Source organism: Diorhabda sublineata, chromosome 5, assembly GCF_026230105.1.
Source record: "Diorhabda sublineata isolate icDioSubl1.1 chromosome 5, icDioSubl1.1, whole genome shotgun sequence".
Lineage (NCBI taxonomy): Eukaryota > Metazoa > Arthropoda > Insecta > Coleoptera > Chrysomelidae > Diorhabda > Diorhabda sublineata.
In genome coordinates this window covers 22,612,715-22,640,359 of record NC_079478.1, presented here as the reverse complement: position 1 = coordinate 22,640,359, position 27,645 = coordinate 22,612,715, and the positions used below count along the sequence as shown (strand labels likewise).

General features: G+C 32.1%; 1 protein-coding gene across 1 annotated transcript in view; it reads left to right on the top strand.

Moving 5' to 3' along the window:
* Positions 1-27,645, top strand: part of LOC130444259 (neuropilin and tolloid-like protein 1) — a 699,554-nt gene that overhangs the window by 604,183 nt on the left and 67,726 nt on the right. Inside the window, exons 8-9 of the mRNA XM_056779324.1 lie at positions 79-316; positions 2,479-2,603. Coding sequence (XP_056635302.1) covers positions 79-316; positions 2,479-2,603 — 363 coding nt within the window. The remainder of the gene's footprint in view (positions 1-78; positions 317-2,478; positions 2,604-27,645) is intronic.

Here is a 27,645-nt window from a genome sequence, read left to right as displayed (position 1 = left end):
AGTCTAACATGCCAATCAGATATACGCGGTTATTTCAATTGAATAAATGACATGGCATGATTTTTGTTTGTATTTCAGATATATCTCCAGTTTTCCGAATTCAGTTTGGAAAAACCCAACGACTGTACTATGAACTTCATTCAGGTATTTTCTGGTAAAACTGACATGTCTAACATTGACCAGGAGTTTTGTGGCTCAGTAGCTGACACGGTAAATTCTAAAGTAAATCGGATGTTTGTCAGGTTTTTCTCGGAATCAAAAGGAACGAAAACTCTTTTTCAAGCGAATTTTACGGCTTTTAGAGAGCAAGGCACAGGTATGCTATTGATATAAATCAACTGAAATACATACATAGTAGTTTATGATGATTACAAAAATTAATTCACGAGAGCTTTCAAACTCGAACAAGTGATTATCCGATAAGTTCTCTTTTCTTCGAAACTCATTTCGTTAAGATAAATATATTTTTATTGAGTGAATAATAAAATCCGTTACCGAAAAATTGATAATTGTAATTTGAAAATTTTATCTCATGATTTTTGATTCTATTGATTCTACGATATGCTATGATTGAACAAAGGAAACTATACATTTCAATGAGAGTGATTATCATCATTTAGACTTAATCACAGGAAGTGAAAAATTTCATGAGTGCGTTATGGGCTTACAACTCGTGTAACGTACTATACGTTTTCTACGCCCATTCATGCATGCTACTTAAGAAAACGTGTCCTACATTTAGGGGCATCACTCTTTCAATCCTAAATATATCTCGCTAATGCTAAAAGTTTTTATGTTTTTTAATTGACTAAATTTGTATAAATAGATCAAATGAAGTCTTACGTGAATAAAAATTTTAATGTAATTTGATTAAACCAAGAAGTTTGAGTTTTCTTCTCAAAACACACGTTTATATTATGAGATCTCATCACGTGCATGTTATTGTTAAATGTCATTTACAAGGAATGTTGACAGCGCGATTTTTGATGTTTACAGACATGCGCGTAGAAAAAAATATTAAAGCGAATATAGCAATAAGATATTCATACATCAACAGAGGAAGTAAAAGATGAAGACAATTCTATGACAAATTAGTTAATATTTTCGGAAAAGTCGCTAGACATGATAAAATAATTGATTATTGGAGGTATAAGTGGAAAATAGAAAATTAAGCCTACTTGAGCATTGTTACGAGGAAATACACCCTATATGGAACATCAAAGAAGACACAAGATCATACAAAGTATCAGGTGCAGATCATCATTTAATAATAATCAAAATAAAATTAAGAATAGTAAATGTAATGAATCAGTTGAAATCATGAATGATAAAATGCAGGAAATAGAATGTGAGAAAACTGAAAAGGAGTAAGGAAGAAGGGATAAGCAAACTACAATAGAGCAAAGAGAAATATTATATTGATGGAGAGGAAGATGATATTAATGAACTAAGGAACGATATTAAGAAAGATGTAGCAAAGGTATACAAGATACAAAAAATTATGAATGGTTTTATTAGGAATTTATAATGAAAAATAAAGAGAAAACAACTAAGAAAGAAGCTGATTATGATATAGACAAATAAAAAAAGAAAGCTGAAAATAATAAGAACAAAGATCATAGAATGGATTAATAATCGTATAGCTACATTAGAAAATGACAATGAAAATAATCTTGAATTATATCTAGTATTTTAAAAATTTATCAATAAACGAATACAGTGAACATGAAGATGATATTTGATATATGAATAAAACTCGACAAAAGAGAAACGTATTGACATAATCAATAAATTGGAATAGAACAAAGCGAGGGTTTTCCGAAATGCTCGTTTCAGCTAAAATAATTTCAGTTTTCTGAAACTTTCGGTTACACCGGAAGTGGACCCAAACTCCGTGCTTTTGAACGGAATGCTGAAATTTTAATTGAATTTTTGAAATCTACGCAAAATTTAAATATAACTTTATACAAGGCATCGTATGCCTATAGTCCACCGTTTTTCAATTATTTCACATTTTCGAAATTTTTGGACACACGCAGTCCTCCACAAGAACTTGATTAGTGTGCATCCCTATATTATACTTGGTTCAAAATACGCACATAACACATTTGTAGAAGCTTGAGGAGTAATAACGAATACGCTCACTTCTTCTTTGATATAATTCAAGCAAAAATTTCAAAACTCAGTTCATTAGAGCAGAAGATTGCTCTTGATTTCGCTCACTCAAAAATACGTGATGTGCAATGCATTAATCAAAAACTTCCACACAGTATAGAAATTGATGTATAAACTGTGTTTAAATAACAAACTACTGTTTCAATGCTGATATTTCCAAACGTAGGTTGCAAGTCTGTCTGTATAATATAGTATCGCCAATTTTCTATGTATATTATGATTCGTGATAGATTTTTGTGTATCATAAACCTCACCAATATATTATATTTTCTGTTCACTATTGATAATATCCAATTCTTTCAGCTAAAAATGTGAAGTGCAATGAAGGAAAAGAATTTGACTGTGAAGACGCTACGTGCATCGATATTAGTTTGAAATGTAATGGCAAATATAATTGTCGATTTCGGTGGGATGAAGATGATTGTGTGGTAAGTATATTTTAATTTTTTTAATGACACATTTCCATTTATTGATCATAATTATATTCATCTATTTTCTATGAGATATACGAACAGATGTTGTCAATACATTACTTGCCATATTGCGAAATTCACCATTTACTACGGCGTTTTATGTACAAGGTTTACGAAAATATTGGAATACCTATTTTCTGATGGATTTTTATCCTATCTGTGTATGTATTGCAACCAAAAAATTTATTATGTCCCCCATTGCTAGATTCAGGCTGGTCATGTATTGTAAAGTAGAGCTCCACAGAATATATGAATTTGAATGTCTGCCATTGATTTTGGTTGACACCAATACCTGGCTACTATGTATACAGCTAAAATGTGCCTTGTGTTTCAGCTTATTCTTTCCAAAACGTAGTGCCTTTGATGTATCTATTTTCACAAGGTGTATATTAAAAGGACAATATGCAGTCAGGGAGTGAATGAGAATACATAGTTGTTTATATCTAAGCCTATGTATTTATTGGACGTTCCGCGAATACAGTTTCGAAGGTACAATTCGAATAACCAAAACCAGACAGGGAATCCAATTTGTGTGATTTATTGAGATGTCCTTATAAATGATCACTTTCTGAAAAACAGAACGGATATGAACCAGTCGAAATTAGTTGACTCTTCATTTTGTGATTCTAAGCATTCCATGACCAGCTGAATTATTTGTGTGTTGATCACTCTTAGATGTTTTACTATCGAATATATCTCTTTTTTCCGATAGCTTCTGTCCAATTTAAATGATGTGTACAACTATGAAAGCACATACATACATCATCCACACCTCCATCTCCGTTAATATTTTGGTTTTACAAAATCGAGTACAGTATGTTTCGGTATGATTCCTTACTACTCCAATACTCAATATATCTATTTCTACTACAACCATCATTTTTGCCATAGAAATTCTAATTGCTGGACATCATAAAAAGTGATGAGCCTACATCCAAATTCTAATCTATATCTAACAACACGATGTTTGAAAGAGTGAAAAAAATAATACCATATGTTCGGATACGACTTAAATATCGTTCTCGGATTGAAAGTCCTCGTATCAATTGCAGACATTGAAACTAAAAAACATTTGGTATTGGAGTTAATTTTCTATATATTTTCTACGAACAGATAAATAAAGAAGATATTAAACTATTAAACAGGTTTGTTTTTGGTATTTAGCTTCACAATTGTGTCTAAAATAGAAATTGGTGGTTTTGATTGTTTGTATTTTGGCTTTGGAGAATCCAATACAGTATGTCTCGGTTTGATTCCTTTTTAAGTGAAGTATATGCAATTCTTTTCATCACTCAGCAATCACTGGGAGTTCTAGGAGTGATATTTTAGTTACAAGTACTTTTCATTATCCTTAATTTATATTTCTTCTTTTCTTAAATCCATCAAAGTGAACTACCTTCATTGCCAGATAAATAACCTTTATTGTGTAAGGTTTTCGTAACAGACTAAAGTCATGGCGAACTATAATCAAAGTATTATAGATCAAAAGCGAATATGCTTTGATGATAGCTTATTTTGATGCAAATGCTTGTGTAAATCCACTTATTTGATTGAATCATGCCTTTAGTGCATAAATATTATAATTCTATGATTCGAGGAATATCTATGTAATAGTTATTAACGTAACTAGTTATTAAAAGAGCAATATCGCTCTTTTCATAACGTGTTTACGTACCTCGTTTTATCTAATTCCGCGCTTTAATAATAATTAATATAATCTTCAATTACCATTAAAATATAAATGAAGTATAATTAATAAGAAAGAAGGTCATGAAGTATTGTTGTGTCTATTGGCACCCTCTACGGAAAAATACGTGACTCTACTTTCAACCATGGAGACACAGACATTTTCAAAGAAATGAGCCGAATGGAGCTTTATCGTGTCTTTAATTTCAGCCGTGAATGTTACAATAAAAAGCCTCAACTCACGGATGAATACTGTCCACGGATAAATACCATCCACGGACAAATATCGTCCACGGATATATACCATCTACAGATGAAATCTAATATATTTGCCATTTCTAATCCCAATAATTTTTTTTCATACATATAGAACGGAGTATACAAAGAATTTATTAATAAATAATTTGGTTGTAAGAATAACCTTAGTAAGTACGTTGCAATTGTATACGGATGATTAGGATCGGTTAATTAAGTTTTAAAATTTCCATGTTTCTAAGATGAAAATTAGACCACGGTTTTTTCCGTGGAGGGTGGTGATTTTGGATCATATGGTACGATTTAAAGTCACGGAGAAAAGCTTCATTCTGATCTTATAAAAATTTCCGGGTTTATAAGGTTAAAATAATGGCCACGGATTTTTCCGCGGAGGGTGGCGATTTCTATAAGGCGATTTCTGGAGGGTGCTGATAGCATAAGTCAAAACAAGACATTATCCCATTTAAAGTAAGAGAGTATGTAAATGCTGCTATGTCAATTTAATACTTGAAAAATCAAGAAGTAGATACGCCTTGGCCTTCCATAAATTTGAAAAATTTTGAAAATTTGGAAACTAGTATCAAGATCAGGGCTGTAGGATGAAAAATCAAACAACTTTTATCAATTCCACGCCTCTTGTTTTAAATGACACATCGCAAATAATGGTCAACGTTTTACTGTTTTACCATATGATAGACATTCTATGGACTGTTCCATGGTTTCCGGAGTGAAGTGTTAAATTCAAATCTCATCACATATAGTAATAGTAACCGACATCGTTATAATGTCAGTGTCAGTGCTGCTCTTAAACAATAAATTTTATGTAAGGGTGTGAGGTTTTCAGGCAACCACCTGGCACAGAATTTTTCAAAAGCAGGTTCTCGGTAAAAATCTAAAACAAAACAACCAACCATATACTTACTCATGATGTTTGGACTATAGACCTGACAATAAATTCAAATTATTGCAATGCTTTGTATATTCGACTGTTTATCAACTACCGAACCTCGCAAACAGTGGAAAATGGAATAACCAAATTGGACCTCTGCTTTTGAGCTATTGATACGAGGTACATGTGCAACAGACACGACTAATTACATTCATTTTAAAGTGGAAAATATCGACATGCTTACTTTTTCGATGTGCCTAGTACATAAATAATGGATTTCTAAGGAAAACCAACTATTTCTAAGAATCGATAATTTCGAATTTTTTTAATCAACAGCTTTTTTGCTCTGAATACACGCTTACTTTTCAATAATCTGAAGATTAGTCAAAAGTGTGAGGATATAGACTTTTCATTTAAAATCCTGGTTGAGACTGCCCCGGAAAATATTTGACCATTAGTAAACGTGTAATTCTAAAATCGATTCCAGCTTTAGGATCTGAAATTATTTTTTCTGACCCATTCGTTTCATATGTTTCATTCTATAAACGTTTTCGGACGATGTAATCGAACTGAACAATAGTATAATTCCATGGATATGAAAACTGTCATTGTTAGATATGAATAACAACCTTAATTATGTGAACAAGTTCAAATTTGAATCAATCAAGGAAAAAATGGAAATACTTCACGTGATATTACGAATTTCGCATTTACCATGAACAAAATTGTTTGATAATTTCTTTATACTTATATATAGAAAAAAAAAACAAAACGAGATAGAAAACTCCACAAGAATTACACCTCCTTTCCTAAATTGAAGCCTAAAGTTTTTTCTCCTTCATCTCGTTTTTCTATTAACACAACATTACATTCATTTAATGATATTGCACATTTCTTGCTTTTTACTGCAGTCTGTAAAGTTTGTTCAAATAATCAATTGGACGATGATACATGCGCTGCAATTGCCTTACTCGATTTCTCTAAATTTTGTCTAATAAAAAGCTTCAAAGTATGCATTTTACATATATATGAAAATATATATCTGAAACATCATAATCATAACACGTACTGCTTTGGAAATACGAGTAATAACTATATCCAGGATCGATACATCAAACTCTAAGAATTTAAATAACAAGGGACTTTGAACGGCATTATCCACTACATTTTATTAATAAATGGAGCTATTCAAAGTATAATCGGATCCTCTAGCCTTGACTTTTGCTTCAGTTTTGGGAAAGAGAAATTTCTCGCACAATTTTAATTCTTGGTAGGAACGATATGCTTTTCATTCGTTGTATAGACTAATAGAGGCCAATGAACATACAAAGCAGAACCGAACATAGTTATACTCAACGTAAATTGCAAAAAGTCAAAATATCTCTCTGAAACATCGCGATCTAAGTACTGCAAAGAAAATAATTTCTATATCCAGCACATATGCATCAAATCCTAAGAATCCAAATAACTAGGGACTCCGAACATTGTGATAAATGGGACTATTCTGAGTATAATAATCGAAACCTCTAACCGTAACTTTCTCTCCCCTCTTATGTACTGACTGACAAAGCGAAGCTGAGCATTGTTAGACTTAACAAAAATAACAAAAAATTGAAATAACTTTCTGAAATGATGTCTATGTCCAGGACTCAAAATTAGAATTCACCATATACTCTTATTGTAGTGGGAACGAAATGCTTTCCATGTTTGTGTGGATTAAAATAGTTTAATGTACTGAAGTCTAATGTAAAGATTGAAAAAATGGCTGTTGGATCATTCCACTGTGATCTTTTAGATTTATTTTGGTCTTGTAAATGTAAATTCAGCGTCATAATTTCTGTGAAGTCCATCATTTCAGGACTAATTATTTTATCTATTGTCGCAGTAACACATCAATTTCTGCCTTTGTTCAATTCAATTTAGATAAGAAATAAGAAATCAGTTCAATGAATTTTTGATTAATATTAATTTATATGCATATTGAATATATATTCGTAAAGGTTTCCGCTGTCAGGATTATGAAGAACAGGACTAAGGTTCACTGGTTGAACCGCGTTTAAATTTTGAAAATTCTCGACGTCTCGGCTCCTACTTTGGAGACATTATTAAGAGAAGGGTAGGGATAGGGTAGTTGATCGTTAATTGGTAAGAAGTGATCCGATCCCGTGGTCTCCATCTGCCTACTCCACGCAACAAATCACCCCTTTTTTGGTTGATTCCAAGGCATCAATCTACCTACTCCTTGGAATTCCACCGAGGAAATGAAAAGCTGGAAAAAATGAATAATGATTTAAAAAGGGGTGATTTGATTCGTGCGTGGAAAAGATTGAGACCAGGGATTCGGATCACTTCTTACCAATTAACGATCAACTACCCTATCCCCACTCTTCTCTTGATAATGACACTAAAGTGGGAGCCAAAACGTCGAGAATTTTCCAAATTCCAATGCGGTTCAACCCCTGAACCTTAGTCCCGTTGTTCATTAAATATGTATCTGTCAACAGATTCATTTCTTTTCCTATTTTCGCGTGTAAATTTGCGGTAATTTTGGTATATTTTAATATAAACCGTTTCGATTATCTATGATTCTACAGTTATTATAAGCTAAGCCATGCATTACATAATTGGTTATAAGAGCCTACTGTCTACTTAGAGTGTTAAGTCATTTCTCGTTAGGTATTTGACTAAGAGTTCAACTGTCTTTTACCCTGGAGCCAAAAGCAGTGAATATATATTTCCTTTCCTTTTTCCTTTTACTATCTACTATCTATCAACTATTTGTGCATACTTCTTTTTTGATGTAGAAAGTTGTTCAAAGTTGTTACTTCTTTGATGCACTTCTATTACATTTTGTTGCCCTTGACACGGCGCTCTTAATACAGGAAAATCTCTACCAGTAAATATGATTGTATCTCTTTGTCTTTCAATTCTAGGAAACCTCTGGCTGGCTTCAGAGTATGAACAATTTTCAAATGTAATAAGTTTTTTAATATTTTTTTGTCATTCATGTTTCTCACAGTTTCTTTATGTGGATTTATGTTGAGTATTACAGAAGAAGCATTTCGGTTCCTTCAGTTGACATTCCTCTTCCTCGTGTTGACTACCACATATGGAGCACCTCTTCTGACTCCGACATACTTTTTTTGTGTGCCCAAATCTTAAACAGTTCATGCATTGGATAACTGGTTCAACATATACCTGTATTCTCCACTCAAAGTAATTTACGGCAATTGCTTCTGGCAATTTCTTGCCTCTAAAGGTGACTACTATAGTTTGTGTTGGTTTATATTCAATCATATTATCTTGTGTCTTGTAGACACTCCCTCCGTAATTACTTCTTCCATTGAGGTGTTAATATTAATGTCCCTAACTATTCCTCTTACTGAAACTAGTGAAGAAGGGATAAATGCATCCCAGTCTTTTTCTGATATTATTTTATTAGTGAGAAAGGTATCGGCATAGCGTGAGGTGATGAATTCAATTCCAATTCTGTTTCTTGCTTTCTTAGTAAATTTTTAATGCCTTTAATATTGTCTGGTTTTAACATTTTCCCTACTGCGACTGGATGTATATTACCCATGTTTCTTTTTAGTTTCAAGTACTACAATGTAGAGGGCTTTATCATATACTTCATAATATTTTATTGAGATCTTGGTTATGTTGGATTATGATTTGTGATTGTCATGTGGTTTGGGATGAGGAGGCCCAGGGCCCCCCGAATTCAATGACATGAGTGCTTAAAATTAAGGTTAGGAGGTTAGGTTAAACTAAGAAGAATAATAAAGGAATTAAGCGAAGCAGCGAACTTGTTGTTACACCAGTAAGAACTTAATTATTCGAAACTTCAGAATTTAATACAAATTTTCAATGAAAATTCACTTTCACACACATGCTCATTCAAAGAACTCAATATGTGAGTCGAGGGTTTTAATTATAATTATAGGAGAAGGAAGTCAAATCAATACAAATAATGGTAATGAAGTGCGGAGTAGAAAACCTTGAAAATGCAATGAGGGAATTATGGTTATCTAGATACAGAAATACGATACAAAGGAATTCAAGAGACATATGTGAATGAATTAAAAGTAACAGCATTTGAAATTCATTATGCGCCAAATAAAAATTTCCTGGCATGTACAAAAACCTAAACAGACACTAAAATGAACGTACTTCAATCAAAAGTTCCTGTATTTCCTACACCTTGGGGTAAATATTTAATATTAACGAAAATAATCGAGTTAAATTCAAGCAGTTGTAATAGAAAGGTGTCCTTAGAAATTATAGAAAGCGAAATAAACTGATAATGAAGGATTTGAAAATAAAATATATATTAAAAATGATATAGAAACAGTGACTTAGATGGTTTGGGCAATTATGGACAATAACAGGCATGCAAAGAATTTGATATGCTTATATAAGAAGCAAGCAGGAGAGGAGCCGGAAAAAAACATTGGAAAACACTGAAAAATAATAGTTGCTACAATAGAAGCTAGAAATAAAAACAGTGAAGGGTTGTTGTCGAAATACTTTACTTTATCTCACATTATGTTTATTATAATACGATCTAATAACACTAGAAATAAATATTTTGTTTTGAAAAATCTAGGCACGAGTCCGGAGTATCTCTAATTGAAGTCCGACAGAAGTCTGTAAGAATTGCTGTTTCCCATCGTCCATATTTTGCGGAAAAATCTTGGGAGTTTGATAAAACTAGGTGGGAATGTAAGAAGTGTTTTTCAAGGACATATTACATCCCAGTTTATAACTTACACCGAGCATTTTTTTTTTGATGAAGTAAGAATATTGAGGAAACCAAAAAGTTTTCAGTAACATTGACAAACGCTATCCAAGCTTCTCTTTCTTGTTCATTCAAGGAATTAATGATCAACCATTAAACCTTCCCTTATTTTAGTGCCACTCAAAGAAAGGAATTTTTGTTTTAAAAAATCAGATTCATATTTGTCCATGACTCTTACAACATTTTTATTAGCTCTAATTTGATGTGCAGAGGTAGTTATATTTTTTTCCTGGTTAACTAAAGGTTCGTTTACACATTTTTGCCAGAAACGTGAATAGCCATATTGCTTTCACATCATTCTCATTTCTGTCTCGGCTGTTCCACTCGCATAAAAGCAACAGTATTTCGTGTATCCCGTTTATAGTCCTAAAACTAAAGCAACAACTTTCGAATCTGCACAGATTAATCATTTATGTTTGCAGTATTCTATCTTTTCCAACACTAGATTTATAATGTATATTTCTTTTAAATGAGCTCCGTACTCTAAAGACAGTGATAGAAATTAATTTGCGGTATGGAGCAGTACAGCCTTTAAACTTGATTATAATGAATCAATGAGGAATCGCCATTCCTCTAACCTATGTTCAAAATACAGTCGCTCTATTTAAAAAATAAATCAACATATGAGCTGTGATTTTCATGTTACACGGTAACCTCTCCTCTCGTCTTCAGCTTTTTCTTTCGACCTATCCGAATATCTTTTAGATAATTAGTATCCAATTCGTTAATCAAATGTAGTGCTAGAGGACTGACAGGAGCTGTAAATTCTTCTTCTCCTCCTTCGTCAGAGCTGTTTGAACTTTCTTCAACACCATAAAGTGGAGAAGCTTCTTCCGAAAGAGGGATTGTTTTTGTGTCAGAAGACACCTCCGCGTATTTTACCGTATGCTTCGATTTCCTTGGAAAGCCTTTGGTAGGTCAAGAAAAATAACAGTCGCTTAAGTGATTGGTAGGTACACTGGTTAACCAAAAGGTATTGCTGAATATTGTACATTAAACCAACCGATCAAATTTCTATGACGTGAGATACAACAGATGATTGGCAACCAATATGTATCCTGGTAGCGAATATCCAGGTTGAAATATTAGCTCTTCTTAAATAAAGATGTACTAGCCTTCTTGTTGGCGTCTGATTAAGTTGAGACAATTAATACATTTTACACGTCAAATTTCAAAGGGGACAAAGGTGATAATTGATGATAACACTAGGATATCTAGAGAATTTGAAGGAAAAGTGACATTTTGGTAGGAAAATATTGAAACGATTTTAGACGTGAATGACAAAAACTGATATATCTCTGTTAGTTTTTAACACGCTCTCAAGTAAATGCACAGATTTGGTTCGAGTAACTTTGAGTGTTGTCTAGTTTGTTAATTGCTTTTCGTTAAATTTTCCATGGGAATTCGCATCTTATTCATTTAACTATCATCCACAATTAATGTTCAAAACTGAAGTTGAAATTGAACACATGATTTCTAGATTACATACTAAAATTAGTTCACGCTTCAACAAACTTAAGCTATATTTTGAGGTAATACGATATCAAAGCTTCGATTCAGCTTATATGAAATGCATCGATTTCATTCGCTTTTCTGTATTTATGAGTAATGACTTCTATAAAATATCATTTGAAGTATCACTTTGATGATATATGTAATTAGAACCTTCTTAAAATGAATTGAAATAGGATGTGTACTAGTTTGAGATCAATTAATGTTTCCGTGTCAATTTCAAATTTATTGAGATGGTTTGAACAGTGTTCCAGATACTAGAGAACTAGTTATTTGTAGCTTAATAAATCTCGTTATAAGTTGAAAAAAATCAACACAATTAACAATAATTTGTATCAAAATGATTCTATTCAATTCTACCATATTATTTCCATCCTTTATTTTTTCAATCTAGTTTCACTACTGTTAACTCTTTATTATGAAATTGATACACGTGTATTTGAAAATAGGGATTGAATATTCTTCTCAACAATAAAACTCACTTCCTTCACTTATTATTTGGAAATACATGTTCTCAGGAAACCAAGAAAACAAGAAATTGATATTGGTGAGGAGTTTTTGTATGTGCCACTGAGGATGCTCAGTGTTAAACATTTAATCCCACTCCCTTCGAGAAGTGTGTGAGATGGATTAAGCTGCATAAGATCTTCATTGAATCTTCGATACGCTTCCAGGTGTAATGTATTTCCGTAGTTTCTCAGATAATCAGGATAGAGGTTCAGTACTCTACATAGCATGAGGCATCCCCTTCTAAGCCTAGCGTCTTAAGATGTCCATTGAGACCATGACCTGACAAGACTCCTGATGTGATATGTTGATACTCTCAATAGATCTTTTATTACTCTAGAATCTTTTAGGAGTTTTTTCGTCTATTTAAACCCCTTTAGATTATTCTAGTAACTGATTCTTTCTTGTCAACTTCTTTTTGCTGTGTTTCATATATTGCTTTGTTGCCGATTCCCAAGGGTTTATATTCTATAAAGTCTTTATCCACATCCACATATATACTATAGCAATCCCCTATACTATTCCATTTTTCCATTCTCGTATGTAACTAAAACCAATGGTTTAATGGAGGATAATTTTATTTTTTTATCTAGACCTTTCGGTATTTCCAAGCATTCCCAAATCATCTTAGAACTTATGACTTAGGAGCTCATAGATATAATGGGTTACTTTGCTATCGAATATGAGAAGAATCTATTACTTACGTTGGTTCCTTTTCAAATTGAATATGTTGTGCAATGGATCTTCATATTTCACCTCTTTGGAATAATTTATTAAATTAGTTATTGGGTGTAACATTAGTTATTTATGCAACGAGTGAGTAAAGTAATACTTTTTTGCACGAGTAGGTTGGTTTGGCCTACGAGTGAAAAGAAGTTACTTTACTCACGAGTTTCATAAAAAAAAATTTCTATGCCCAAAGACTCAAAAAAACTCGACAAAACTTTTATCGATTTACATTTTGTAATGGTAATGTTAAAAATATCGTAATTAATTTATATTAATAGTAATTTGAAATGAAGAAGAAGTTACATTACTATTGGTACTTGAATTGGCAACATTCAACGAGTTCAAAGAAATAACATCGTCTATAGTTGTATTAGTACTTATTGGATATTCACCTTTCAATGCCCGATATAATGAAACAATGAGCAACTGGATGATAAGTCACCCTGGAAAAACGGTGACGATCCACATCATATCTATTCTCGTTAAGAACATCATGTGTCAACCCTTCAGTCAGTCAAACATTTTAAGCGGGTTTAAGAAGACAGGGATACATCCGTACAACAATGTGTTTTCTGAAGAAGAGTTTTTGTGTTCATCTGTAACGGATAGAGCTGCGAGCACTGAGGGTCCTCCTCAAAATGTTTCTTTAGCAGAACAGCCTTCAGATCTCTTAGAGGCTACATCTTCTCCAATCGATAACGAAAGATTTCCAGAGAAACAGCTGCAGTTTACTGAAGAACAGACTAGGACTTCGACTTCACAAATAGAACTTCTTGGAGTTTAAGAAGCTTTATCTCTTCCAATTGGTATTGAAGAGTCTTCACAACATCTAACTCAAATAGCCGAAGAACTATCTGAACCGTCGACTTCACAAATAAAAAACTAATTTGAGCCAAGAAATAATCACAAGCTGATTTTGCAGGAGAACATAAGACCTTTTCCCTAGACAGATCCTAATTTTAAAAGCCGTCGTGGTCGTAAGTCTGGAAAAACTAAGATACTAACCAAACCTCCAGAAAAAATTGATGAAGATGAAATGGAACCTGAGAAAAAGAGAATTAGGAAAACTGCTAAGGAGATAATACCAAAAACAGCGAAGAGGGAAGTTTTTCAATTAAGTCCAGAGAGTAAAATTCCAAAAAGCCCAGCTAAGAACACTGAGACAAATAAGAAGATACTAAAGTGTGTCAAAAAGAAGCGGTTGACTAGAAGACTGAATAAAAATCAAGCAGTGACAGTGATACTCCTTCTGAAGAAATTATTTGAAACTGAAAGACGATCCAGAAATCGATGAATGCTGGTTCTGCTTTGTATGCGGTACGGATGAAATGCTGAACATGAGACTTTGTACTTCTTGCGGGAAGTATGTGCATGAAATTAGCGTTGGCATGACAAAAGACGTTAAAGAAATATTCTTCTGTCCCGAACGTGTCACCTAGGTAGAACAAAAGACCTGTGCACAAAAATTTTTACTCACAGATCCTTTCGTCTCATAGTTTAAAGCTTTGAATATTTTTATGTTCGTTTTCAATAGATGTTTATTTAAAAGGCGCAGAATAGTTTTAAGGTTTATTTGTCTTTATGTTTGTTTTTTATGAGAGATGTTTACTTCAAAGATTCAGATTTTTCGTTGTTATTAGTTTTAAGTTTTTTTATGTTTGTTTTTCATATTTCATTTTTCTATTATTTTTTAAGACCGATTAAAGTCTTCCTACCAGTAGAGTAAGGTCTCCCGCCCAGGCTGTAGAGTTTAGCCAAAAATCTATGATGATTAAAATGTTGATTATACAGAATCGGTCTTATATTTTGATAGTTTAGGAGGTGGAAAAGATGTCACTCTGAGGAGGCTGTCATGACCCATAATTAAAAATTTGGTTAATGAACCATAACGGAAGCTAGGAGTCAAAAAGTGGCTAAAGTCTCCCGGATTCCCTCTACCTACAGGATTGTTGGTAAGACCGTGAAAATTTACAATGTTGCTTGAAATCGAACTAGTTGTATTTCAATGCGAAATCCATTTTGTTTTCTATTGAGTCGTCTACGTAACCCTCCGCTACTGTGTTGGATTTCCACCTACCGTGCTTCGTTAGTTGATTTATATCACCATCGGAGTCCATTCATAGAGACGCGGAAGAACGTCGAAATGTATCCCAGTGTAATTTTTTGGATTAAGTAAATTCAAATATATTGCGATCAGCGAGAGAATTTTTGAAAAGGTATTTCTACCAACAACTTGGGTTTTGCATTTTCCATTTCTATACTGCAAAAAATGATCTGTTTTGACATTTGTGGGACGTTGGTTTTTATATATTTTCATGAATGTTTAATAAGTTTAATCTATTGTCAGATATTTCACCAATAACAGTAAATCGACATTGAACATGAGTTTTTTTTATCATTTGTATGATAACATTTCTGGTATTATTAATATCGTTACACTTCATTATATATAATTTCTTCTTCCGCAGAGCTTCTGCGATTCCGAATAATAAAGCAACCTGAAAAATGTTACAAATAATATCTAAGCTTACATTTTGTGCTGTCATACTATATGCATGAGATAATGATTGTCTGGAGCTTGCAACAAAAACTTATTAATTCCTTGAAGGGCAAATGTCTTAGATTTTTTGGGTCTATAGCCAACTGATTTATTTTTCAAATATGCTATGAGTTTCGAGTATTTACTGATGTCCATGTCGTTATTTACCATGGGGTACTAGAACTATTCTGAATACCACAAGAAACAATCTCTCAAAGGTACAAAGACTAGCTTGCGTATGTGCAACCGGGACCATGAAATCATGCCCAACAGCTTCACTAGAAGTGATTAAAAATCTCCCACTTCTCTACATAGTACTGGAAATCGTATCAGAGAAAACATCACACCATGAAATATAGTGCTTTTGTAACTGTACTTTAATTAATAAAGGCTTCTGCCAAGGAAGAAAATGGTTTTATTCTCCAGTAATATATTGTACGATTACAAATATTTATAAAGGCAATTTTTTGTATCGTTTCCGAATTAAAATTTTCAATTAATAATTCGTTTCTTGGCTGAAAATTGTCTACGTATATTTATTAACGTTTCTTGAATTTCCACCAAAACTGCTTGGTAAGAGATTACATCATAAACCACAAACAAATTTTTATCGCTTTTTATTGAATACGGTCAATAATCAGAAGATTTGTTTTCAATGTTGTCCCATATAATGTACATCCATATCTAATGTGGAACGAAAATAAGCCATATATATGTAAGGTTGGCATCTGTTTCCTATTTTCTTATATAATACTCAATAATTAGGTCAGTAAATTATTCTAATAAAAAATATATAATGGTACATTGCACTATACGAGTACTTCTCTATACAGTTCATTTAGAAACCTGTATTCCTAAACTGTTTCAGCAGTCCCACGTTATTTCTCTATTTTACAGATATCCCAAATCTTCATACCAGACTGTGATATCTTGATACATTTTCTTAGATACTTACTTTTTCTTATGGGCGCAACTGGATGAATTTGGTTCATTTATCTTATTTATTATTTCCATAATCATTTTTATTTTCTAACTAGCTCTTTTTCCAAACAATGATTGCTGTTTTTCTCCTCAAAAAAAGCCTTTACGTATGCAATAAAATCGTCTTCCGATAAAAATATACTTACTTCAAGGAAAACACTTGGTTAAGAAACAGAAAAAGTTAAAAAGTGCAATTTATAAATTTCAAATGTGTGTTTTATATTTATTACATTTAACGTCAATGTGACAAGTGTGGACATTAGCACGAAACTATACATAATTTTAATTTAATATTTATACACAGAAATATTAGGTGAGGTAGAATAAAACTAATTTGAGTCTAATGTCTGAATATTATATTTTGAAAATAAGTTGTTTGTCCACGGGAAACTGAACATTTTATTCACATCACAGGATGAATATAAAGTCGAATGAAAGTTCGATTTTATACCAAGTCGATGAGTGTCTTCTGGCGTAATTTGGAAATTATATATATATATATATATATATATATATATATATATATATATATATATATATATATATATATATATATATATATATATATATATATATATATATATAACTTAACTTTTAATTTACTGGAACCAATAAAATAAGTTCGTAATCAGCACAATATACTGTTCACCTAAGGGCAATGGCGTAGGTGACACCTCCCCCTTTAGAAGGACGCTTCTCCTGGAAGCTGGATACCATCTTCTGTTGCCTGCGGGTGATTCTTACTTGTCCTTCCTGAATGTTTCCTCTTATACAAAATCCACAAGAAGGCCAATATCAATGCTATATAAAGAAGAATAGTCCAAATACTGGGAATGTGAAAATTAGTGTTATCCGTGAATATTGGCGTTACCAGTTGGTTTGGAATATCCTTTAATTTTAATCTTTTTAAATCAATCTTCATTGGAGAAACGTGTAATTGATTCAATTTCAAATTTAATTTATTTATTACAAAAGGTTGTCCAAATGTTTTTTGTTGAAATATTAACTCTTGGTTCCTAAATATAATTTAACATGATGAATTTTCTATTAAATAAATGCCTTTAAGAGTTCTCACTTCAGTTTCTTGCTTACATTTCATGATTAATTTTTCTTCTACGGGAAATATTTGCCAAAAATTGATTTATCTCCGGAATTATTTCAATGTGATTCTTAATTATTTCAATTTTTGTAATATGTTTTCTTCGCATCCATAATTATTATTGTCTTGCAAATGGTTAGGACATTGAAAAATTTGCCGCGAGTACAAATGTCATTTGGAGGTTTAATGACATTATTTGATTTAAGTAAAAATTTTGAATTAGGTATTAATGTTACGTATTCTGATTCAATTTCTATAGGTATAGTTTACATATAAAAAAGATTAAATAAAATATCATAGTTAATGGGTATCGATAAAAAATATTGTATTTGATTATTTTCTACTTTACAAACTACGTCTAAGATGGCTTCAAATTCTAAAATATTTTTGTTTTAATTCAAAGGGTAATTCCGCTTGGTAGTAATAATGCACTTTTTGCAACTCTACAAATAAATCGTGAGATTTTATAATACTTGGATGTAACGTTCTAAGTTTACAGAAGGTCAAGGAATTTTCAACCGTTTCTAAAATGTCTTGAATTACATTGAATTTGATAAGAAGTTCGTTGAATAACTCTTTTAAATATTTAATATTTTCCGCATTTGCTTGAAAATCTAGAATATCTCTTATCTCAAATATTTTCATTTTTAATAATTTTTCATTATACTGAATGTCCTGAATTATCTTATTAAAATTATCAATTATTTGGCGACTAACAGAATATTGCATTCTTATTTGATTTTGCAAGTTTTCTTGGTTTTGTTTTAAATGTTCCATAATTGAATTAATTCTTTCTCCATCTTCAGAGTCCAAGTTTCCTGTAATTGTTTTTACTATTGATCCAAGACCGTTAATTAACCCTCTCCTTGGTCTATCTAAGGTAGAATGAATATTAATGTTATCAAATTTTTCTTCTATAGTATTCCTAGTGTACTCTATTATATTTACAATATTTTCTGTTTCAGAATGAAAAAATGTATAAATATAATATGTCATATTTAACGTGATTATATTGTATACTTAACTTATTATATTCTAAGAGTAGTGGACTTAAATTATAAAAATGAACAAAAGTATGCCTGGATTTCTGCAGCTTGGCATATCCAACATTTATGAAAAGTATTCCCAAGTTATAGGTAACATCTTTTATATTGACTGTTGCGTCTCCGGCGGTGACGAACCTAAAATAAATTTATAGGGAGTCTTGTTAGGACGTTTTATGTTTGAAACATGAATATTTTCTGAAGTATTTTTGTGTCTAGTAGCGATTTTAGCTGTTTTTAGTCGGGTATATTTGCTTTTGATTTCTTCACTTTTATATTTATTTTTGGTTTCACCTTGTGCCTGTTTATTACGTACGTACACTTTAGTGGGTATTGTATCTGGTAATTCTTCACGGATTTTATTTGCTTTAGAGATTACTTTTGATTTGTTTTCCTGTAATTTTTGATTTAAATTCGAGTATAAAATTTTCATTTTATCTTTATGATTTTGTATATAATTATTAACTACTTGTTGATCAATTTCTATATCGAAAGGTGTGTTACTGTTTATGTGTCCGGTAATTATTTCGTTTGGTTTCAATTTTGTTGCAGAATGAACGCTATTATTATAGGCTAATAATGCGTAAAGTATTTTATTTTCAATAGTCTCATTTTTAAAATCTTTTTGATTATTCAAAAGTCTGACATGTTCAATAATCGTAGAGTGGAATTTTTCAGCAATTCCATTCGATTCTGGGTGTTGAGAACTTATGAAATGAATTTTAATTTTATGCGTTTCTAATAGTTCTTTTACAACAGAATTTTTCAACTCAGTTCCATTGTCCGAAATTATTTGTTCTGGTATACAGTGGTGTGTAAAATATTTAATTAGACTATGAGCTACCTCTATTCCTTGTCTAGATTTTAATTCATACATTTGACCATATTTGGAAAATGAATCTATTATCGTAAGAAATTTACTGTTTTCTAAGGTTATCGTGTCTAAATGCAAAATTTGAAAAGGTTTAGTAGCTGTGGGGGTAACATTTAAAAATGGTTTTATTGGTTTTCTATCATATTTGCTTAACTGGCAAACTTCACATTTGTTTATATAAGCTTGTATAGATGCTCTTTGATTTGGCCAGTAATACAAAGCTTTTAATTGATTTTCAGTTTCATCTAGTCCTCTATGATTAGTCTTACCTTCGTGGTAATTTTGAATTACTTCTTTAATTTCATTTAAAGGAACATCTATTAATTTTTTATTACATTTAACAAAGTCAATTTGAGAATCTTGAAAGTGATTTTGTCATAAATTGGGTCTTCGAAATAAATAAAATATTTAGTTTTTGGTACTATGTATTCTTTCACGAAATTAATGACATCTTGCTCAAAATTGTTTTTAGATAATTGCACAACAATTCTTTGTTTATTTTCGTACAGATTCATAATAGTAGGTACGGCTGGTTCGAAATTTACTTCTGACAATATTAATTGATTTTTACCAACATTTATCACTGAATCTGAAATTGGTATACCAATTAGAGAATTTTCCTCACTTGTATGAACAGTTATATCTTCGTCGTCATTCTCATTATTATTACTTTCATTATCTGTTTCAACTATTAGCGATACATTATCATCGGGAGTTGATGAGAGATTTTTATTAAATTTGTCCATATAAACTAATAATTTTTTAGAACATTGAGGTTCTTGTAATTCAGTTCCATTGATATTTATTTGAATTCGGGATAAACAATCGCTATTGGTATTTAATGCACCCTTTTTGTATACGATATCATAATCATATTCCTCAAGTTTCAAGCGCCACCTAACAAGTTTTGAACTTGGATCTTTAAGTGAGAATAACCACTGGAGTGGTTTATGATCCGTAACTATTGTAAATTTTCTGCCAAAAAGATAGGGGCGGAAGTATTCGGTTGCCCAAATTATAGCGAGAAGTTCTTTCTCGATTACAGAATAGTTGCATTCTGAATCATTTAGGGTTCTGCTGGAGTAAGCCACAGGTAAATCAGAGCCTATTTTGCCTTGACTTAAAACAGCACCTAAAGCATAATTGCTGGCGTCTGTGGTAAGGTTAAAGGGTTTTGTAAAATCTGGACATTGAAGTATTGGTTCATTCATCAACAGATTTTCACACATTTCAAAGCATTTGACGTAATCTGAATCGTTTACATTAATAATTGCATCTTTTTTAAGTCTAATAGTTAATTGTTTAGTTAATTTTGAATAATCTTTTATAAATTTTCGGTAATACCCTAGGAGTCCAAGGAAACCTTTTAATTGTTTGGAATTTGTTGGTATTGAAAATTTTTGAATTGCTAAAATTTTATCTGGGTTCGGTTTTACACCTTCTGGCGTGACAATATTTCCCAGATTTGCTACTTATTTTCGCAAGAATTCGCATTTATCTATTTGTAATTTGAAATGAGACTCTCTTAATCTATTGAATACTTCTTTTAAATTTGAGATGTGTTCTTGAAAACTGGTACTGAACACAATTATATCATCAAGGTACACCAAACATTTTTCGTTCTGTATACCCATTAGGATATTGTCCATGACCCCTTGAAAGGTTGCAGGAGCTCCTTTCAGACCCATGGGCATGCGCACATATTCATAGTGCCCATTTTCTATAATAAAGGCTGTTTTCGGAATATCCTCCTCAGCCATTTCGATCTGATGGAAACCAGAAGCGAGATCTAATGTAAAATATTGACAACGTCCAAGCTTATCTAGTAACGTTGTAATATCTGGCAATGGATATCGATCTCCAATTGTGATCTCATTCAGTTTTCGATAGTCAACAACGAGTCGAAACTTCGGCTTTTGAGAAGCATCTAGCTTCTTTGGGACTATCCAAATGTTGCTAGACCATGGAGAATTGGATGGTCTAATAATATTATCACTTAACATTTTTCGTATTTGATTTTGAATTTCAGTTCGGTGAATCTCAGGATACCTGTATGATTTTGAATAAATAGGTATTTCATTAGAAGTTTTAATGTGATGTTTTATTTTACTTGTGAAGGTGAGCTGATTTCCTTCAACATGAAAAATATCACTATACTCTTGAATTAATTTTAATACACATTGTTTCTCTTCGGAATTCATGTGTTCAGTTCTAACTTTCGAAACATCAAATTTAGATTTTCTCAATAAATTTCACTAAAATTTGGGTTGAGGGTTTGTTCGTATTCATCGAATGTCTCAACATTAATAGAAGGGCTTAAATCTACTCGAAAGTTGGATTCTGAAGGATTTAAAATTGTACATAAAGCTATATTATTTTCAACTTTTGTTAAACATTCAGGCATTTCTAATTTCCCAATTCGTTTATATGGTATAATAACATTACCATTTTATACATTTTCGATATTTAATTTAATTACTTGTTCACAACGTGGAGGCACTACTATACAATTCGTGGATACAGTTTTAACGTCAAAGTAATTCAATTTAATTTGAGTATAAGGAGTCGTAAGCAAATTATTATTTAAATCGATAATTGCATTAAGTATTTTCAAATTATCCAATCCTAACAAACAATCAAAATGATCGTGAAATTTGAAAACGCAATATTCTAAATTGAGCGGTTTCCTATAATTAAACATTTTAGGGATTGGAATGAGTGTGCAGAAATTTTGTTGACTGCTACCAAAGGCAGATTTTAAATGGAAGGGTTTTTTGACATAAGATTTTTTGAAATATTATCAGCAACTGCTGGTGTCACAAAGGATCTTGTGCTACCAGTATCAATTAAAACTTTAAGATTTTGTTCTGGAAAAATTATATTGGTTAACACGCTTTCTGATTTATTTAAGTTTAACAATTCGATAATGTATGGTTTGGTTCCGAGGCTGGTGTCTCTAAAAAATTATCGCATTCATCATTAGTGCAATCAGAATAGTCTATATTATGGAGTTCTTCCGAGATAAAATTTCTAGGTTGATTCGGATTGTGTTGGAACCTATTTTGATAATTTTGAGTTTGGGGTCTATATTTATTTCTTGTAGACATACTCATTGGAGTTGGATTAGGAAATCTTTGGTTCTGGTTGGGTTTAAAGACGTTTTGACCATTATTAGAAAAGTTTGTATTATTCCTATTAGAAGGGATATAGGAAGTTGATGGACGATTTTGCGGGTTTGATGCGGAATTTCGATTAGTATATTGATAATTCTGCATAGAATTTTGTCTACGAGGTGGCTGCTTATATGCCACATTATTTTGGAAATTTTATGGTTTTATTTTTATGTGAATTATTTTGCGTATTCAAGGATGAAAAAACATTTTTTGGATGATTATTGTGAGTCATATGAACTTGTAAATCATTTGTAAGAACATTTAAAGCAATATTCAAATTTTCTGGATTTTTCGTACGCATTAATGTGCCTAAAGGTTCTTTTAAACCGCGTAGCAATACTCTGAGAGCCAAATTTTCAAAGTAATTACCCAAAATTAAATGTTCACTAACATTAGAATGTGTCGTGAGATAAGAAATTTGAAGATTTAATAAATGTTGAATTCTATTATAAAATTCGAAAGGCGTTTCATTACCTTGTTTCATTTCTGAAAGTTCTATATTTAAAGTGTAAATATCTCTTTTGTCAGCGTAAGTATTAAGAAGTGCATATTTTAGATTTTCCCAAGTTCCTTATCGTACAAGAAGAAATGTTTATGGCTGCTTCACCTTTTATTTTTGCTAAGATGCTGGACATCAAATATTCGTTTTGAAAATCTCCTACATCCACAGTATTATAAAACTTACTTACTAATTTCTCTGAAATTTCTATAAACCTAGGAAGTAATGCATTGTTTCCATCAAATTCGGGTATCATATCAAGTTACTCTTTTTTTTTAAATAGGTAATTGTGGAGTAGCCATTTTATTAAAATTATTCTTAGAAAAAAGTTTTGGTGATGCTAAGTTAAATTTTATTTTAGTATTAACAGCGTTTGAGCCTGAATTTGAGTTATTTGAATCAGAATTTGAGTCAGAATCGTCAGATGTGTCAAGTAAATAATTAATATTTCCTCTATATGACATAAAAAACACTTACAGCAATAGAATGAAGATCCTTTCCATTGGCTCGGACTGCACAGGAACAACCAATATCCTCTTGATTCTTCCGGTTTCTGGCATAACACAGATCTTCTAGTTGAGTTACTCAGCTCGCCCAACTAAGAGTTCCAATAATTTAACTTTACTTGTTCGAATAGTCAACAAATCGTAGAAACGAACCGAATGTTAAATGCTTTAACTTTTGATTGACTATCCTACTGACTGCGCCACTTAACTTTTAATTTACTGGAACCGTGTTTTTAAAAACTTACTTTATTTCTAACATAAATTCTACCAACAACTTCAATTACAAGATTGATATTTTTTATTACAATCGTGAATTAAATAATCTTTCAGTAAACACAAACTAAGCAATTCTACAATAAAATAAGTTCTTAATCAGCACAATATACTGTCCATATAAGGGCAATGGCGTAGGTGAAATGAAATATTATATATATATATATATATATATATATATATATATATATATATATATATATATATATATATATATATATATATATATTCATCTGGATAAATCACACTTAGTAAATTTATGAACTGTTGGTTGAATATCACGTAGAGCCGAGGTAACTTGATTCCAATGACTTTGCGAGGTGTTACGATTTTTATGTATGCTTTTAAATCTTCAGAAATTTGCAGGCTAGTCATGGAGGTGAGACAAGCGGATTCTTTTGCAAGGCCATCGGCGTTTCCATTACCTATAATACCAACGTAAGCAGGGACCCATATAATAGTTATAAAAGTATTTTGATTTCTCAATGGTTCATTAATGTTATGTATATCTTGGACTAAAGGGTGTCGGGTCTACGCATTTTTTATGGAATTTATAGCAAAGTCTGTGCATTTTGCTAAGCACGAATTTGTATGCTGTTGTACATGTTTAAGCGATTGTTATATTGCATTACAGAAAGAGGAGATTTTCTACGATCCGATGTGTTTTCCTAATGATGTTACAAAGCATCCAACTCCAACTTCGGTCTTTGAAGCATCCATGTAGAGGACCATGATGTTCTTTTCTCAAATCCGCAGTTCAAAAAAGCCCACCGCAAAACATATGATTGGATTTTTCCTCATTGAACTTGCAAAAGGAGAAGGTTTGTTGTTCCGATGGACAGCTCGATACTTATGCGTTTATCAAACAGAAACTAAGCATCCAAAATAGCTGACATGTTAGTGAGAATCTCGCATTGTAATAGTGAATATATTTTCCAAATTATATGGGTGAAGCTGACATCTTCAGGTTGAGGTCTACAATTTTCACACAACCCTCGTAAAAATAAACGTTCGGCTAATTTTACTATGTATCTCTGAAAATGTCCAAAAGAAAACTCATATTATTTCCTCGGAGACAAATCTACCTCTCGAACTATACAGATGGACAAAAACATAATTTCTATTCTTTTGTTTAAAACTACTTTTGTGTTGATGATATTGAACAAATACTTTCAAAAAATTATTATTACGTAATCACGTATTCAACTTTTACATGCGTGAAAGAAACCCCTTAATACATAAAATTAACGCAAATCTTGAGTTATTGAGGTCTTGTATACATAAAAATATATGCCATGAACACATCACTTCAAAAAGCAATCAATTGTGACAAAAAAAAGTGATAAAAACTTGACTGTCCCTAATATTTGGCAATATACTGTAAGTTTTTATTTCTAAAGCTCAAAAGATCCGACACAAAGGCTTGTATTACAAAAAATTATTTGAACCTTCAACATTTTTACGACGTCTTTTACTTGTTCCGGATATTCAAGATTCAGATTCAAGAAGATTCAAGTTCAAACCCAATAAATAAATGGTTTTCCTTTCATAGTGAAAAGCATCTTGCTCGACAAGATAATTATATTAAAATTTTTATTCGTTTTCAATTGATATTTTTTCATTTGAGACTATTTCAATCAAAAACATGTTTTTTTGCGAGCAGGGAAATTATAAATGGGTTTTTTTGTGTTAATATGATAATGTCGTTTAAATATTTAAAAGCTTCTGTATATTACAATTTTTTTCCGAGTATTATTGAGGTCGTTGTGGTGTTTCAGAGTTGTGACTTGGATAGTTCACATTTTGGGGGTCCATTTTGGTAATTTGGTAAGGTTTTCACAAATTTTGAAAGCTGTAAGTGTTATTTATTCAAATCCCAAAAATATTAGACCTGACTCACTTAAACTTAGAAATATAATTTTTTTAGTGGAGGGCTACATTTGTCCAAAAATGCCTTATATAAAGTTTTATCGAAATTTCGCATTTTAGAAAATCCATGCAAATTTTTAGAACACTAGTCGTAGTACTTTCCCATATATATATATATATATATATATATATATATATATATATATCGCTTTAGTTCGTCATGAAGGACCCTGTATATCCAGCAAAATGGCGTGAGCTTTAGATTTTTCATGGCAATATCAACAATATGAGAAAGATGAAGCCTTTTTTCAAATATTAACTTTTCAGTGATTAAACCAATAGGAGCAGGTAGAGATGTAGCGTCAAATCAAAGTAATTCAAATGTTACTAAAGCTCTTTTTATTGTATACAAAACAATCACAGGAGGGTAAGCCTCTTTCATACTCGAGCAGTTCAAGTGGTGAATACCGTGTGGAGTTGCCTGTGGATTTTGATCTTCTGTAGGTTGTAGGTGTTCGGAAAAGACGTGTCTTGGAAGCCGATTCCACATGCTTGCATTTCTCAAAAGAAAGGAGTCCATTGAATTGATGTTTTTAGCGTCTACAGGCGAAATCGATCCTCAAGAGCCACGTCTTTTGTACTAATTCGAGTATCCATAGGGTATGCATGGTACCCGGGCTTTAAATGTGCTAGCAATACTCCAAAGATGGACGATTCTGGGCCTTTTAGCTGAAGGGTTGCGAATTATATAGCTTCTTGTGACACTCCTTATTTTGTCACGTGACTATGCCAGGGCATATTGCTCCCAACCCCAACAAGTGATTCTACGATGATGGTGATTTTTATGTCCAGACAAGACCAAGTCATGAGCTGTAGTGCCAGCTTTCTTGGTTAAAGCCGCATCCTAGGTCTTTGATGCATTAAACTCAATCAGATTGCTTCCATCCTACTCAAGAATAGTTTCAATATGGGTATTGATGGTATTGTTTTGTTGCTGCCTATGGATTGGAGTGTAAGCCAAGTTTCTTGGAGTGCCTGATTTGAACGACGACACCAGTAATTCTATAGATCGGGTTTGCAATTTTTTCGAGTAGATCGTTGATTTTCAGGCGAAAGAGGTGCGTTGATCTCAAAACGTTCTGAAGTGTGTTCATTAATAGCGTCCTGGATGGATCGATCTACGGAAGCCGTATTGATGGTCGCTAATGATATTAGCAGATTCAAGATTTGCTGGTTAACGACTTTCTCCTTGATCCTGGTAATGACATGGATTAAAGCAATTGGACCATAATTGTTGGAAATCATCTTTTTTCCTTTTTTTTATAGGTTGAACTCGACCAAGTTTCCAATTAAGAGAGAGAACTCTCTTGAATGACAGAAATGCTCGAAATCAATTAGATTGAATCCGAGCATCTCGGTGTCGAATTTGATATTTCTGGCATTGATGAACAAACTCCAGGCAGACTGGGTGAAAATTTTCCACGCAAATCAAGAGTTGAATTTGAAGCAAACATGCGACCCAACAAGTCCGCCTTATCGTATGTGGCCACTACGATTGATCCATCTTCTTTTATCAACGATGGAATGTTTGACACACAAAAGCATGTGCTGACCTCTCTTGTTACAAACCAAAAAGCTCTTGATTGTCCGGTTTATCATTTCATTGAATATTTTCCATGCCTTTACATGTAGGGGAAAGTATGATAGGTTTAAGATGCGTCCAGAATTGTTAAAAATCTCATCCAAACTTGTGAACCACCCTTAA